The sequence below is a fragment of the Rhinolophus sinicus genome, chromosome 6 (genome assembly GCF_057876585.1).
Source record: "Rhinolophus sinicus isolate RSI-liver-muscle chromosome 6, RSI-T2T, whole genome shotgun sequence".
Classification (NCBI taxonomy): domain Eukaryota; kingdom Metazoa; phylum Chordata; class Mammalia; order Chiroptera; family Rhinolophidae; genus Rhinolophus; species Rhinolophus sinicus.
The window spans coordinates 43,678,394-43,695,143 of NC_142506.1; the positions used below are offsets into that span (position 1 = coordinate 43,678,394).

General features: G+C 48.7%; 1 protein-coding gene across 3 annotated transcripts in view; it reads left to right on the forward strand.

Annotated features, from left to right (window-relative positions):
• Positions 1–9,639, forward strand: part of COG2 (component of oligomeric golgi complex 2) — a 39,584-nt gene extending 29,945 nt beyond the window's left edge. For 2 of the 3 annotated variants that reach the window (XM_019757371.3, XM_074316439.2), the window contains 7 exons: positions 956–1,107; positions 3,037–3,234; positions 4,044–4,116; positions 4,406–4,548; positions 5,972–6,111; positions 7,329–7,509; positions 9,013–9,639. In XM_019757371.3, the coding sequence (XP_019612930.3) occupies positions 956–1,107; positions 3,037–3,234; positions 4,044–4,116; positions 4,406–4,548; positions 5,972–6,111; positions 7,329–7,509; positions 9,013–9,114 (989 nt within the window). In that variant the 3' untranslated portion in view covers positions 9,115–9,639. The remainder of the gene's footprint in view (positions 1–955; positions 1,108–3,036; positions 3,235–4,043; positions 4,117–4,405; positions 4,549–5,971; positions 6,112–7,328; positions 7,510–9,012) is intronic. The other variant, XM_019757372.3, reaches the window with a different exon arrangement.
• The last annotated feature ends 7,111 nt before the right edge of the window (positions 9,640–16,750 follow it).

The window sequence follows — 16,750 nt, forward strand, 5'->3', positions numbered from 1 at the left end:
AAGTACTTTCACCCTTTCCTATCATAGAGTAAGTTAGACATTCAAGACTTAGTTTAACTTCTTTTTTTTTAAGAGGCAAAAAGAAATCCAACTTGTTGCTGTGTAGTTTCTTGTTTTATAGAGGTGATAGAAGATGCTTTAAGAATATAGGACGCAGAGTTCATTTTCACTCCTGAATATCAAATATCAAGGGAACACAGCCCCTGGTGTGCTTAAGGGATATGCCCTTTTCATAGCAGACTGGCCACGAGCTGCCTTTCCCCACACGGCCCTTCATCCCTGAAGACGGCTCAGCTGGGGCTTGGGGCTCCAGGACATTGGGCACCAGTCCTGGGACACAGGGCAGGCAGGTGACAGTGGTCAGTGTGCAGACTTTCTGAACGTGTTTGCATTTTTTACAGCCTGGTCAGTCTCGTGTTATGTCGTAGTCATTTCTAGTGGCCAGTCACGTAATGTGTGGCTGTTTTATAGCCACATAGATCTCTAGGCTGCTGCACTTACATACGTGCCCCCTTTCCTGCAGCTATGTCAATCTGAGCTGCATCTTTTCGCCTGAAAGTTTTCATCTGTCTTTGCCCAAAATGGTCATATGAGTATGTGATTGACTTCTTACTTACAAATAGTATGTTCAGGTCGGGGAGGGGTAAACACATGAAAGAGGACAAGTTCAAACCCAAAGTTTAAACCCCTGCAAGTGACTGGCACTAGGACTCATGTTTGTTGATTTGGTGTAAAATACTTATTAACAAATTACTGGAATCATGTGAAGTCAGAAAATGCGTTGCCGTGAGAGGTGGTGTAGTGACGGGATACGGCCACCCGGTCATCCCTGGCACCTCCACTCACAGCTCTGCTGCCCAGAATGCCACTTTCTTCACTCCTGAATTTCACCTGGAAAACATTAGGGTGTAGCCTTAATTCACTGAGATGCCTTCAGTGTGTGTGTTTTCTCTAGCCGGAAGTTCGTTTTGCCTCTTGGCTTCTCAGAGAACATGGAGCAGCCTTCAGAGGTGCTGGTCAGACGCCATGTTCCTGCCGTCACTCGCGCATCGTCTGTGGAGACTCACGCTGCAGATTCTGGCGCGGTACTCTGTGTTTGTCAACGAGGTGAGGGCTGGTGCAAATTAGTACCTTAGGTTCGATGGCTTAACTTTTCAAAGGCCACATTGTCCTGAGAGGTTAGATTGGAGGACAGCAACAGGCTCCGTTCTCAGGTCTGCATCCGTCTCTGTCTGGGCATTCCTTTTCCATCTAGAAGTTGCCTTCAGGCCTATTTACCATCTCATATTCAGTGGAAAGCACCACACTGATGGGCTCATTTTCCCTGCTCAAAACCAGAATCTTTGAGGTGCTTCCAAATTAACACAAAGATGCTCGTTTTAATGAAAATGATTAGAAATGAGAATATACATATATTAATAGTTAACGTTTGGAAATTTAAAAGTCATATGATCATTGAGATTAAAAAGTAGTAAAATGAACCTTTCCTTCATTTCACTGTATCCTGCTTTTCCCCCTCATCACATGGTTGATTTTATTAAACGTCTACATGCCTGTGGTGACTTACTAGATGCTATGCTAAAGCCATGAGACTGCCCCACACGTCACTGCTGAGCACAAGCCTCTGCCAGGGCCTGCACCAGCCTTTCAGCCTCACAGATGCCCTGTCTCCATGGACAGTCTCAAGGGACAGACATATACCCTGGCCGTTGCAATGTGATGAGTGTGAAAGTAGAGGGGTGTGTGTGTGTGTGTGTGTGTGTGTGTGTGTGTGTGTGTGTTTGTTTTAAGGAAAGGCACCGTGAAGACGGCATCCACTGAAAGAAAGACCGTCCTTGTTAACTGGACCACGAGGGACCCTGGTCTTGCACAGGCTCCCGAGTCAGACAAAAATCAGACCTGCCTCTACCACCTTTTAATTTGTGGCCTTGGGAAAATTAGAAATTAGCTCCACGAGTCTCAGATTCTTCATCTGTGATATAGGGAAACAGCTTCTACACGTTTGTCCTGGGGAGTAGAGATGCTTGTTGACCAACAACCTGTTGACTTAAAGTTCCTGGCAGATAATGGGAGCTCAGAGGAAGTTAGTTCCCTCCCTTCCTTTTGGCTTCTCTCTGCTCAGAGGGGTCCTAACAGACCAGCCTAGTCCGTCAGTGTTTCTGAAGACAGGCGGGATGGACGACTCTTCAGCCAGGCCTGGGCCTGCTGCGCCAGCGTTCCTGCCAGCCAGTAGTACCTCTTATAGCTCTAATGAATTACTTTACCTCGAACATTCAGTATATCATTCTTTCTTTTTTTTACATACATTTTATTGGGGAATACTGGGGAACAGTGTGTTTCTCCAGGGCCCATCAGCTCCAAGTCATTGGACTTCAGTCTAGTTGTGGAGGCCACAGCTCAGCTCCAAGTCCAGGTGCCGTTTTCAATCTTTAGTTGCCGGGGGCACAGCCCACCTTCCCATGCAGGAATCGAATGGGCAACCTTGTTGAAAGCTTGTGCTCTAACCAACTGAGCCATCTGGCTGCCCCCATTCTTCTCTTGATACCAGTGTACTTCTCTTTGGTTATTCCCTTGTAGCAATCCATTGTGCAAAGAACACTTTTGTTTGTGTCATTTTAAGCATAGTGAGGTTTGAATTTTGATTTTTTCACCCTTATTAATATTATAATGATAAATTTGTTAAGTAAACTCAGTAAATTACCTAATATAGTTAATTATATGTTATGGTAAATTTAGGTAAATGCAGTAAATTATTTACCTAATATAGTTAATCTTTAAAAACCTGTGATGTTCCAGAAATTAATTTGCCTTTGGTTTAGTGACCTGTTATTTGACTTGGCCTCGTGTGAGTGTTTCTCCCGAGGAATCAGCCGCAAGGTCAGGGAGGCTTGTGCTCGTCTCTCAGGGCTTCACGCCGCCTGGAGAGACGTTTGGTGTTCTTTCATTACGAGCATCTTAGCTGACTTGTTGACCCGCATATAAATGCTTGTGAATCTTGCTCGTGGAAAGTATTTAATCACTGAAACCCTTTTTCAGCTTTTACTCAGGCCCATCTCTAATGAAAGTGCCAAGGATATTAAAAACCCTGTGGTAACTGGTAGCAAAGACCCTTCTGTTACCCAAGGAAATAGTGAAGACCAGGGCAGTGGCCCCTCTGAAAGCAAGCCAGCGGCCTCCATTTCCAGCACTCAGCTCGTGCATGTGGTCGCAGACCTGGACAGGCTCCAGGAACAGGTGAGCTGTGTCCCAGAAGCATGCCGAGTGCTCGCTACAGTGTCTTCTCCAAAAGGAATTTGTGCAGAGATGACGCCATCGCCCCGTGGGGCTTAGATTTGTGGCCCAGGGTTCCTCCAGAGAACATCTCATCCATCTCCCTTTCTTGGTGCTTCTCCCACTTTCCCTGCTGGTCTGGTATTGTGTCAGCCTGGAGCCTCTGCCGCTTTTCTGGTGGTGACGTTCCAGGCTCAGCTCAAGCTGTGGGCCACTTGCTTTTCCCATTAGCTCAGTGCACTGTGCAGGCACGCTCATTAGTGGACTGGATTTTAATTGTTTCTCATTCACTTACCAAGTATTTCATGGTAGCATTCATTCTGCAGCTATACTTTGAAAGTACTGAGCTATTAAAGTTTCTTCCTGTTTTCTGCATATGAGTCCCATGTTTTTGCTTGTACCATTAAGAGAACTTTGTAGGATAAATTTCTCTTTTAAGTGCTCTGCTACACAATTGTGCTTTCCTCAAGTTTAAATATTCTGTGGTACTTAAACAAATACTTTATGTTTTGCGCAAAAACATGGTCTTTATCGGAGCTTTTCCGGTACTGGGAGAGCCCCAGAATAGAAAAGATGTTGCTTATTTTCTGGCCTGTGATGTCGGAGTCTCTCGTGGAGGCATTCATTCAGAATTTTGCTTTTTTCTGATGAGTCACTGCAAGTCCTACGTTTAGTTTCATCATTCATTAGCAGTGTTCTAGAGTTTGTAGATGCAAATTGCCTCTTCCTTTGATTTATAAAAAGTAACAATATATAACGTGCATATTTTTCAGCTTCCAGAACTCTTGGAAACAATCAAGCCAAAACTTGAAATGATTGGCTTTAAGAATTTTTCTTCTGTCTCAGGTAAAAACAAATCTTTAGACTTAGCAAATCTTTGAATAAGAAAAGAATTTGAATAAAATTGTAGAGACTGTTGGATATATTTAAGCTGCCATGCTCTTCTGTAGTTGTAAATCCTTGCTTGTTTCTGTCTTCTGTTCTATGATTATAACTTTCCTAAGAGAGATACTGTGTTTACTTCTAATTGATTTGGTGTATTGTAGTACACGCTCTAGATACTCTGACAGCATTTACACTAAAGTTCATGCCTGGACCTGAGTGCAGGCTAAGCACAATATGTGTGTGTCCGCAGCAGCCCTGGCGGACTCCCAGCTGTCCCTGTCGGCCTGCGTACCGCCCTTGAGTAGCAGGATCGTCCGAGACTTGAGTGAGTCTTGCTTCAGTTACCTGAAAAGTGCCCTGGAGGTTCCCCGGCTCTACCGAAGAACCAATAAGGTCAGTGCCGGCGGCCGTTGAAAGGAGTTGGGGGGGGGGGGGGGCAGGATGCCACCGGCTGGGGGAAGCTGGGCGACAGACGCAGGTCAGGTCGGCTCAGGGTATACCCCTGCCCAAGACAGACGGAATCTGTCTCATCAGAGAAACCAGTTTGAGAGGCGGCATCCACACTGGGTGTTCAGGTGCTTTGGTAGTTGGACCTGGGCAGTCTGAACTGTTTCTGGATTCTTTTGGCCATAAGAAAGATTGTATTTTCAAAAGAGGCATTTTAATAAATTATTTTGAGTCCTATTTTTTTGTCTTCATATCTTGTATTCGAAGAAATTAGAATTGACCTGTTCCCGTCTGTTGCCATTGGAAGTACCTGCTTTTCTCCTGTCTCTTTACTGGATGCATGTGGAGAAGCTGCATCAGAAATACTGAAGGCATTTGTAGCGTGAAAAGTTCAACGCACACTGGTGTTTTCTCATTTTATAGACTGGTGATTTGGGAATTCAGTCTTACCGGTGTTTTAGTTTCCCTATTGAACTCTCATTTTCACCAATTTACACTTACTTCATTCTTGCTAGATCTCACTTAATTTTCCCTCAGATTTTCTTCTTTCCCAGTTGTGGGTTTGGATTTTAGGTAGTTTACGACTGAAATTATTCTCGGGAACTGTAAAGGTCTCCAAGACGCAGTGCTGTTTTGGAATTTCCCTGGAGCTCCTACAGACATGCCTGGTGTAGGGCCAGCCTGTGCAGGGCCCTCGTCTGCTGTGTGTGTCACTGCCACCCGCCTCAGGGCTCTGGATGTGTGCTCTTTACTGTTGGCTGAGATTGAGCTAATCTCTGTGCTGTTCTCTTCCTTTTAAAATCTGGACACGCGGTAGAATTACCACTTCTAGCAAGAGTACCTTGTCATCTGATTTTTCTCTTTCTGGTCTGACTCAAAGCACCCACATACAAGTGGGGCAGACAGACCTATTTTATGTTGCCGAATGCATTTTTCTTTAATCTACCAACTTTCCCTTCTGTTCGCTAGGATGCTATATTTACCAAGTGCTTGCACTGTAGGTCAGACAGTATCCCAGGCTCACTCCACCCATATCACACACTGAGTCAGACCTGGACTTGAATGAGATTGCCCGTGACCTGTGTGCACGTTGAAAAGATGGGAGCAGCCCCCAGGGTATGGAGCGGTCAGTGGTTAGCCCAGCACCTGAATCCAGTCGGGCTCCAAACGCGTCCTCCACTCTGTCCTCTTCCAGACCTGGCCCTGTTCTCCAGGCTTCTTTCTGTAGACAACACTAATGTTATTTTTTCAAGGAAGGGAGATTGTACAGGTCTCAAAACGAACAATACTGGTGTCGTTTTGAACTTGAGGTTCAAATCACTTTCTCTTTTTTCCTATGCATCCTTCACCCCTACCAACATTACTCCAGGAGGTGCCAACGACAGCTTCCTCGTACGTGGACAGTGCCCTGAAGCCGTTTTACCAGCTTCAGAGTGGGCACAAGGATAAGCTCAAACAAGCACTAATGCAGCAGTGGTTAGAAGACGCGCTCTCTGAGAGTACGCAGAAGTAAGTAACCTGCAAGCAGACCGTTCTGGACTTGCAGAGGGTGGCCTGAAACGATGATCAGAGCATCAAATCGCTTCATCACTGGACAAGTCAGGGAGGCACGCACTCCCTTCCCCTCTGTGAACAGTTGATCTGTGCCCGCTCCACTGGCCCCACCCAAGGCTCCACCTGGGCTGCAGCCAACCAGGCAGGGTTCACACTGGGCCTGGCATCTCCCAGGTCACGCACCTGTCAGGGGGCCGGGCATATTCCGCTCCCCTGGGCACACCTGCCTTTGCTGTCCCTGATGCCATCTCATACAGGCATCAGTCTACGAGTCATGTCACAGTTTTTGTTTTAAGATCCTTTTGCTCCTGGCTCTCAGGCCAAATGGCTCTAATCATGTTAGATAATCAAAGGACTTACAGAGGGGAGACCATTGTAATCAAGGAAGAAACAATGTAATTACATCTGGTAAGGGATCGGTATCTAAAACCCTCCAACCCTTGAAAATATGAGAAAGTCTTCAGAATCACTGTGGTTGAACGTCTCATTTTTAATTCATTGTACTTCTCCCCAAATGCCAGCACTGGGTTATGTCAAAGAGTATATTTATTATTCAGTTTTATTGTTGAGTTTTGTTTAATTATTAATTTTGCAACAGTGTTTTATTTCAGTTAGTTGTTAAGCAGCATTTGTGGGTTAATTTAGAACATAAAAATGAATTATAATGTTGTTTCTGTGGGCATATGTATTTTAAATGCCAAGTAATCAGTTTGTAACCAAAGTTTTTAAATGTAACTCTTTTATAATTTAGACAGCATATTGAGACTGTTTTGAAGACAATGAGTTTTAGTTAAAATTTTGAAATGCTTTTACTCTTTAAAAGATGAGCTGTGCCTAGAACTGATTGTAAATGAACTTGTTAACTTGCATTTGGGGAAGAGGTGCAGTTGTCCATCCGCCATGTAAGAAGACACTTTGCCCGAGGTTTTCTCTTAGTGTCCAGGAGTACAATTTTAAACAAAGTCCAGGTACATATTTCTGAAGTTCTGAGGGACTGCAGTGCTAAAGAGTCAAGACCCTGTTTTTCTTTCAATCTTAAGAAACGTTAAATATTCACTGTGGCTGATTTTTTATTGGAAGTGCATTTTTATCTTAAAAATCTCTGTTTTTGGTCCACAAAGCCAGTTAGTGTACTGTGTGGTACACATGCCCCGGTGTGTTTTGTGATCCAGGTACTGTGAGACGGTGTCTGACATCCTGCATTCCGTGAGGAAGATGGAGGAGAGCCTGAAGAGGCTCAAACAAGCCCGGAAAACCACCTCCCCCAGCCCCGGCGGGTCCGGCGGCGGCATGAGTGATGATGACAAAATCAGGCTGCAGCTGGCCTTGGATGTTGAGTACTTAGGAGAACAGGTAACCGGGAGCCATCGTCAATTTCAGGGACTCTGAAACTGCATTCTGTGGGTCCCTGGTGGTTCCTGTGCACCCAGAGATGCGGCTAAGGGCCCATTCCCTGTGCTAGAAAAAAGACCTGGGCCCCACAATACTTGAAGGTAAAGGATTCGCACCTGGGAATTAGGAGAAAAGAGAGAAGAATACTGAACATGGACTTTTGAAATCCAGTAGATTGATCTTTGGTGCAATGACATCTGCTTGGTCACCAGCGTTCATGTTTGCAAAACCCATAGAGTGGGTGCTCAGAGTTGGTGTCCTTCTGGCCACTGCCGGGAGAGTGACGGGTGCCATCTCGGTGCCACATCGGGATCTTCTGAAATATTTGTTAGTCGGCTTAGAGTAAGTAGGAAAGCTTTAGCCCATGGAGCCTGCAGTAGGCCACGGGAGAAACCCTCTGAGCTCAGCCTTGTTTCCTGCCTGGGCTCGTAGGTTTTCTGGGAAACACATTTTGTAGTCGCAGCGTGTGGATGCATACTAAGGTGTGTATTGTCACTTAGGAGGCAGATACACGTTACATAGAAGGCCTTTCATTCTGTCACTGAGGTGACTTCCTTGAGTATCGTAAGACTTTCAGACACTCAGAAAGTGACTATACACTGTTCACGTTTTCTTTATCATGGTAGTTCCTCAGGAAAGGCTTTTTTGCTAGAGAAAGAGAAATAAAATTGTAACATTTCCATCAGAAGATGCTTGGTTTTCTAGCTCACTAATAATCTGCTTTTACACATCAGGGTCATCAATGAAAATCTAAATTTTTCTGCTTTGAGGTGAATTTAGACATACTCCCTGGCAAAAGTTCATTGTCATGTTTATTTCACAAGAGAAACTTAAAGTATTTTTATAAGCAAGAAAGTTTGTACAAAAACAAGAACAAATAAGCACAAGAAAGAAAGGGCGGATGGCAGGGAAGACGGAGGGGGTGGGGGTTCCTCATCCCAGGGCCCAGAACGAACCACAACACACAAATACTGAATACTTGATGCAGATTTTCCAGTACTTCCTGTGCGTGTGTGCGCGCATGCATGCATATGTGTGTACGTGCGTGCCTGTGTGTGTGGGTGTTTTGATGTTGTCACACTGAAGTAGAACACGGAGTGCTGAGTCTCAGTAACCCAGTAACCCGCAGCAGTTGCTATGCCAAAGTTTCCCATTAATCAGATGTGGTGAATTTTCTTTTCCAGTCCACAAAGGAGGCTCTCGCTATGTTAGATTCTCATTTGATGGACCGACATAAATTAACACACTTGCTTCTAGAATGCCAAGTGATTGACCCAAAAAGTAAAGTAAAATAAGTAAATCCTTTGTTCTAAAAGGAAAAAATATTCTGCCAGTCTTGAAGGAACTGTTTTTATCTTATTTAGTAGAGGGTGGGGTTGGATATTTTGTTGTATTTTTTATAAAGGTCTTTTTTCATAGTCATTTTCAGTTGCAATAACTGAATTGCCCTCTTGGCCATTGCAGATACAGAAGCTGGGCCTGCAAAGCAAGGACATAAAGAGCTTCCCAGCTCTCACTGCGCTTGTCGCTGCTGCCAAGGACCAGGCGACAGCAGAGCAGCCGTAGGCATCTCTGCGGGAGGAGACGGCTCTCCTGTCACCAGCCGCAGCCTCTGCAGCAGAGCTTGCACCAAATCTCAGCGACACGCAGTGCGGCCTGCCCAGCACGCCTGGGGCTCCTCACCCAGAAACACAAAGGCCTTTTCCGTTATATGGAAGATCGTTTTTAAGACGTGAAACTTTCTACTATAGTTTACAGAGCAAATTATTTTATTTTTATTGTAAATCTTAGTGAGGAAGAGGTGATTTCTAAAATATTGAAGTAACTATGTGTGCACATATGAAGTGCCCTCTGACCCTGCAGCTAGGAGCTGCTGGCTGCAGTGGGGGACCCATGTGTGCACCACGCTTCTCCAGACGAATGCTGCACGTTGACCAACCTTCAAAAGAGGCTGTAAAACGGCAGCCCTCCCTCCTCCCACGGGATTTAAAACAGGTCGCGCTCATCACCCAGATCTCCATCGGGAGCTGGGACCGGGAGCTGGGACCGCTCCGGAGGATTTATTTTCTAAATAAAAGGAGTGTCCGCCAAGTTGTGTGCTTTCCTTTGTGAATTCAGCACACGTTGAGTACCCTTCCTCACTCGTGCCCTGGGATGACACGTTTTTTTTACGGGCCAGGCAGGCCCCTCTCACGCCCCTTGGGAGGGTCCTGTCCATCCTTGAAGTTCCTTTTAGACTGTGGAGTCCTGGAAGCCAGCAGCCCCCGCCCTTCCTGGCAGCAAGTCCTGGGTGTAGGGGAGGCTGAAGAGCTGGGAAGGGAGAGGAGTTCAGGGCACGCAGTGGGCTCGGTAACGCAGCCAGCACAGGCCTGCCAGCCCTCGCGCTTGTGTGAAGTCTGCCCTCAGCTCCATGATGACAGGACAGCAGGTGTGCTATCCCCCTCGCTTTGCGTTTCCTTGCATCTCGGCCTCTTGGTTCCAAGGTTAGCTATGGGAAGAGAAAGGAACAGTGATGGAATTGAAGCAGACGTGGGAGTTCCCAGGAATGATTTTGGGGGGTGGGGATGAGGCAGAGCCCGAGGAATGAGGGAGCATGAGAGCCGCCCCAGTAACAGCACTGGGAACAGCAATGTGGGGTGCTGGGCTCACAGCTGGAGCAGCTCCCACTGTCCACGCACTCTGGGCGTCTCCTGCTCCCTGTGGACAGCACACGCTCTGGTCTTAGCTGTGGAGCACCCACCGCTGGACAGATAGGTATCTGATGGCGGTTAGTACTGGGAGCTTAGGTCAGAACCAGAAGTGTGTGAGGGGATGGCAGGAGGGGTTTATTACAGGGGTTTGGCCTCCCTTGGCTGGGGGAGCTGGCTTCTCTGGTGTAGCGGGGGGCAGGGATGGGAGGGCAATGGGGAAGGAAGGGCAGATGAGAAGTGGGAGAGCAAGGCCAGCTGGTACCCCAGGGGTGACCTGGCACCGGCAGGGGCAGGATGGAGCCTGCATCGGTCTCCTGCTGCCTCCAGGTCTCCCAGGCTCGGTGACTGTTTGACCCACAGAGGTGGTGCCTTCCTGAAACTCACACGCCTGGCCCCAGACTGGAGGAAGTTGAAGGAGGACGCCCAGCAGGACCTACTGCCCCAGGCCACACCGGCCTGCTCCGCCCTCCAAGTCCCACAGGTGCTCTGGCCAGCATGAACCTCTACAGGCCGAAACAGCCTGGGGGGCGTCCCCGCCCCACCAGGGCACCCAGCATAGCTGTCCCGCAGCCACACGGCTGAGCTGGTCCTTGCAGCCCAGCCTCGGTCAACAGCAGACTCTCGCCACCTCCCTGGCTGCCTTGCCTTTCTCATTTGTTTCAAAACACGGGGAGAAGGATGTAAGCCATTAGCCCTCTCCAACTCCAGTACTCTTACTTCCGTTTTGCAGATGAGGAAAGTGAGAGAATTGAGGTGTTGTGATGACTAACGAGTGGAATCAAAACCAGGCAAGGCAGTTCCGGAGCCGTTATTTACTGCCAGGCAGTCCTTCCAGCACGAGCGTCAGAATGGAGGGGCTGGTCCTGCAGGATGGAACCCCACTTGTTGGTTTCTTTGGGTCCCATCAAGCCCCGGGCTCATCCTGGACTCAGTGCCACGTGGTCCAAAGCTTGTTTCACTACAGGAATGTCCTCGATGTCACGATGTCTGTTTCTGGGCTGAAGAAATAACTTACAGACGGCTTGTCCCTGGCTTTCCCAGAATGCCTCTTTCATTTAACATGTAATTGCTTTGCTTTGGAGAATCCTAACTGAATAATTTAAAGATGAAGTGGTACTTTTATTTTGACTGCAAAACTATAATTTAAAAAAAATTTTATTAGAATCAAAAAGAGGTCAGAAGCTCGAGTTGATTTCTTGCCAGTGCAGTGCACTGGCTCCAGGGTGGCAGTGTCAGGGCGGGGGGGCGCCGTGCATCTTTCGGGGACCCAGGCTGACGCAGGTCCACACCATCCTGAGGCTCCCATGTTCACCCCCGAGGGTGACTCCCTCTGTTAGTTTCCTAGGGCTGTCACCACAAATGTGGTGGCTTAAAACAATAGACATTTTTCCTCTCATGGTTCCGAAGGCTGAAGTGCAAGGTCAGGGTGTGAGCAGGGCTGCTGCCTCCCAGGGCTCCAGGGTCGGCCCTGCCTGCCTCCAGCTTAGCAGGGCTGCAGGCGTCTCTTGGCTGATGACAGCACACGTCCAGCCTCCACCTTCATCTTCACACAGCCTCCTCTTCTGTGTCTCCTTGTCTGTGTCCTACAGGACTCATGTGGCTCGTCCAGCGTGGTCTCGTCTTGAGATGCCTAACAGTTACATCTGCAAAAATCCTTTTTCTAAATAAGGTCTCATGCACAGGTTCCCAAGTTAGGATGTAAACAAATCCTTTGGGGGCCACCATTCAGTCTGCTCCCCCTTAGCTATAGCCAACCAGAAGAGGAAAAGAGGGCAAAGGGTCACCCCCGAGTGGTGCTGCTGTGCCCCGGGGGTGGAGGGCTGGCCATGCCCCTGGGGTGGGGTAGGGGGCTGGCTATGCCCCTGGGGTGGGGTAGGGGGCTGGCCGTGACCCTGGGGTGGTAATGACACCTTCCTTCTGTGGATGTCGCTGTCCCCTTGCCTTCTTTCTGTGGATGTCATTGTCCCATCCCCTTTCGTAAACACCCCTTGCTGTGGTCTCCTGATCGGAACAGTGTTTGGGCTTCTGCCTGGATTGATGATTCCCGAGTGGCTGTTCCCACTGATCTCAGTAAACACTTGCTGCCACTCGCTTTGAAAGGCTCTTTGTTTTCAGGGAGCAGGTCCTAGGGCGGTTCTCTGCGGCAAGGACAGAGGCCCCTTGTTGGTGCAGAATCGGCACTGACATGATTGCCTTTGAGACTGCAAAGCCCTGCGGGCCGTGTTCAGGCTTCAGAACTTGAGAATGCTGGCAAGCTTCAGACACTGAACAAATTTAATTCCTCGGCAAGACCTGTCGAGGCTCTTATTTGAAGGCACTGTGTATTTTCGCTGTTTGTGGCACCTTAATGCATCTGAGCGCTCTCCTGATCGGGAACCCAGCATTGCAGACAAAGGTTTCCTACATGAAGAGCAGGCCTGCCTCAGTTGGTGGTCCCCTGTCCCCAGCACACCTCAGTTTCAGCAGCTCTAGAGGAAACTCTGTCACTTGACATGTGCAACCTCCCTGGCACTGCCCAGCCTCAGTTGCCCTGAAAGGGCCCTGTCCTGATTGGCCGCTGAGCGTCATGTTGGATGGCAGCAAAAGCTGTGAACACCGAGTGACAAACCCCCGCTTTCGTTTGACTTGAGAATACCTCCCCGTCCACCTATTCTCAATTAGCAGTTTTCACTTTCAGAATAAATTTCAGGTCGGTCAGGAGTCTTAGCTTTTCTTGGGTCTCCTTAATGTTGAGTTAAAAATGCACTGTTAACCTTTCAGACGGCATCTTGATTGTTGAAGTTTCTTGTGTGACCGGCTTGATGGAGTCGTGAGGACCTATTTATGCTCCCACCTTAAACAGGTAGAAAACAAGACAAATGTACAAAACTGCACTGTTCACACTTTGGATGACACGGCCTGGGTCCCAGGGAGAAGGGACACAAGCCAGGCAAGTCCTGTCACTGCCGAGTCCTGGAGGACGCAGAGCCTGGCTGATGCCCTGATGTGTGACACTTTGGAGCTGGGGAGGCCGAGGACGCTAGGACGTGGGGGCAGAGTAACGGAGAGGGGGGGTCTGCAGATGGCAGCTCGGTTTCTGTAGCCGATCCGCACCTGGGTGAGGAGGCTGTCGGCCAGAACGGGACCCCCAGGAAGGAGCAGGCAGGGCAACCTCAGAGCTGCATGGGCCCAGAAACAGCGTGTGTTCCACCCGCCAGGGCAGACGGGCTCTGACATGGGCAGCAAGTAAAGTCCTCAGAAGGATACACCTCAGTAGTGGAGCCACATTTTCCCCGATCAGCTGGTCTGGGCCCACTTAACAAAATGTAAAAGCCTTAGACAATGCGTCTCCTTCCAGGTAACTCAAGGGCAGAATGGGGCAACCTGAATCCAGGGATGTGGACCACGAGACCCCCGCCCCGGAAGTGACGGAGTCACTGACGCTCAACACTCGTGGTTTGGTGAGCTTCTGCTCATTCTGTAACTATAAAAATTACACGGAGAACTTGAATTACAAAAAAAATTGGAAGCAATCAAGATGCCCTCCAGTAGATGATGGATAAATAACCGTGGTCCATCCAGACCGTGGAACATTATTCAGCACTAAAAAGAAATGAGCTATCGAGGCCCAAAAAGAGATGGAGAAACCTTAAATGCATGTCACTAAGTGAAAGACACCAATCTGAGAAGGCCACATACTGTGTGATTCCAACTCTAGACATTCTGGAAAAGGCAAAACCATGGAGACAGTAAAAGAATCAGAGGGAGAAGGGAGATAAACAGGTGGATCCCAGGGGACTTTTAGGGAAATACTCTGTATGACACTGTAATGGTGGGTACATGTCATTCGACATTTGCCCACAGAATGTACTCCACCGCCAAGCAAGAGCCCTAATGTAAACGATGGGCTCTGGGTGACAATGACGTTTCTGTGTAGGTTCACTGTAACAAATGTCCCACCTGATGGGGATCTGACAATGGGGTGACTGTGCCCGGGTGGGGACATGGGATCTCCCTGTGCTTCCTGCTCAGTTTTGCTGAGCCTAAAACTGCTTTAGAAAATGAAGTCTGTTAGAAAAGAAGTCACATGAGGTGATGTTCAAACCCACCGCCCACTGTCCCAAAGCTTCAGTCCATGTTTCATGATCAGAATTTTTCAGAGTTTAGGAAGGTGACGTGGTTTCTAGCCTGTGTATCATGTGACACCCCAGGGGATCTGGAATGGCACCTGGTCATCGCACACACATCTGGGGGCAACACATTTAAACTGTCCCCATGAGAACGTCTATAAGGAGAAGAGTTCAAAGAGCCTGACGTATGTTCAGACTGGGTTTTGCTGCCAAACAAGTAACAAAGATCCGGCACTTTTCTAAAGTCAGTGAAGGATTTGAGGTCCAGTGACTTTGCTCAGTGGGCCGTCACTGCTCCAGGTCTTGAGCCGCCCGTCCCCCCCAGAACCTGGGGCTGATGGTGTGTTCAGTTGCTGGTGAATTGCCTTGTCTGCTGGATGAGCCCTCGGCAACCCAGGAAGACTTAGAATTCAATGAAGAATGCTTAAGATAAACAAACCCCTAGAATTAATATTTTTGTGTTAAGTAATCTACAAAATGTTGGTATTTTGTATTCTTGTAACATCCTGACCCAAATCCCCATTTATAAAGGCTCCGGAACAGAACAGCAATCGTCAGTGGGCGACGTTTCACTCCTGGCAACGGCTAAAGCCCAGGCAGCCTGCTAAGTTGGAAAACCCGTTAGTCTACTGCTAGTTGCTTTTAAAATGAAGTTAAAAACACAAATATTTTCTTCCTGTAGCTGCACTGTGGCAGTGCTGTCTTGTGTCATTAAGGGCGACCTCAGGATGACATCGCAGGCAGTGACTGGGCTCCCTGCTGTGTTCCCACACACAAACCAGCACTCAATTGGCACCTCCCGAATATTTGTCGAATAAAGGAAGGTATGTGCTGGGGTGGGGGAGCAGCTCCAAGTATCACAGCCAATACGATTTCCTGGGCACTTGCTTTAGGAATCACGAAGGCAGATGCCCCAAGGTGTGGTTCTGACTGAAGAAGCCTCATCCACCTGAGAACGTGAACCCAAGGTGACAGAGGCTGTGGCGGGCTTTTCCTTCCTTTCCCAGCCTCCTGGATGGTCCTCATTTCTTGGCCAGCAGCCCCATGTCACATCACCCTTTCTCCCCGTTTCCAACATCATGTCACCTCTCTCTTCTTGGGTCTTCCATTCTTTCCTCTTATAAGGAATTCGTGATTGCACCAGATAACCCAGGACCATTTCCTCACCCCAGGGTCTTTCATTGAATCCCACCTGCAAAGTCCCATGTGACATCGTGCTGTACAAGGTCACAGTCACAGATCCCAGGGATTAGGGCCTGGGTATCTTCGGGGCCGTTATTCAGCCTCCCACTGTAGCCCACAGGTAAACACTCCATTCCTGCTGTACCTTTTGGAACAGGACTTCTAGTCAGGGTGGAGGTTATGCTCCTGTCATGGGCTGGGTTCCAGTGACATAATGGTGGTTACTATTCACTTAGTCATTCAAGCATCTCCCATTTTATAAATAAGGGCGGGGGGCCCAGAGAGGTGAAGTGACTTACTCCAGGTCACATACAACAGCAAGTGTTGTAGCTGGGCTTCCTGCCAGCCTATCCATCTCTGGAACCACCATGCTGCCCCCTCATGTGCCTGGCACAGCAGGGCACGAGCCTCCTTATCAGACCCAGCACATCCCAGAGGTGGGAAGGACCAGATGTGCCCTTTGACCCCAAAGCCAGGGACGTGCTTCCAGGCTAGAGGGGCCAAGCTGAGGTATGGAGGATGTTGTTGCTGTTCTGTGTGCCCCTGGGAGTGTGGCTGCGATGGCTCAGCAGGGGGGTGAGCGAGGCCTGGGCACCATGACAGCAGGACACTGTGGCCTGCAAGCCCATGAAACCACGAAGGGAAAGCACTCCCAGCTCTACAGCGCCCATCCCCACTCCCACGCTGCCTCCCAGTCCCTCCCCGTTGTCCCCTACTTATGGGAGGGAGGGAGGGAGGGAAGGAGCAAGTGCCCTCTGCATCTCAGCAGCCTGAGCCTGCTGGGGCCCCAGAGGGGGACAGGCAGGGACACTCAACCTGTGGGAAAAAGTGTGCAAGTGTGAGGATTTCTTTTTCTACCTCCCACTCCTGGGCGTGTGAGTGGCAGCGTTACCCTGTGTCCTCAAGTGAGTAAGTGCCCATCTGCCCACTCCTTGCCAGGTACAGGGGGACACTGGGCATCCCCCACCCGCACCTGTCCGACAAAGTCACTGCTGCTTAGGAGTGGAAGTGTCCAGAGAAACACATCACCTCCAGCTTCTCCAAATGCTGGCTGAGTGATGGCCTGCGCTCCACGAAGCACTGTCCACATTTGTCTCTAAGACCTGGAAAGCACTCTGTGTGCACCATCTGCGGCACGGTGGTGTTACCTGTTTTGCTGCTAAGTGAAATAGAATTTTTCTTTTTGGTTTTTGTTGCAAGACATTTATTAATAACACAGGA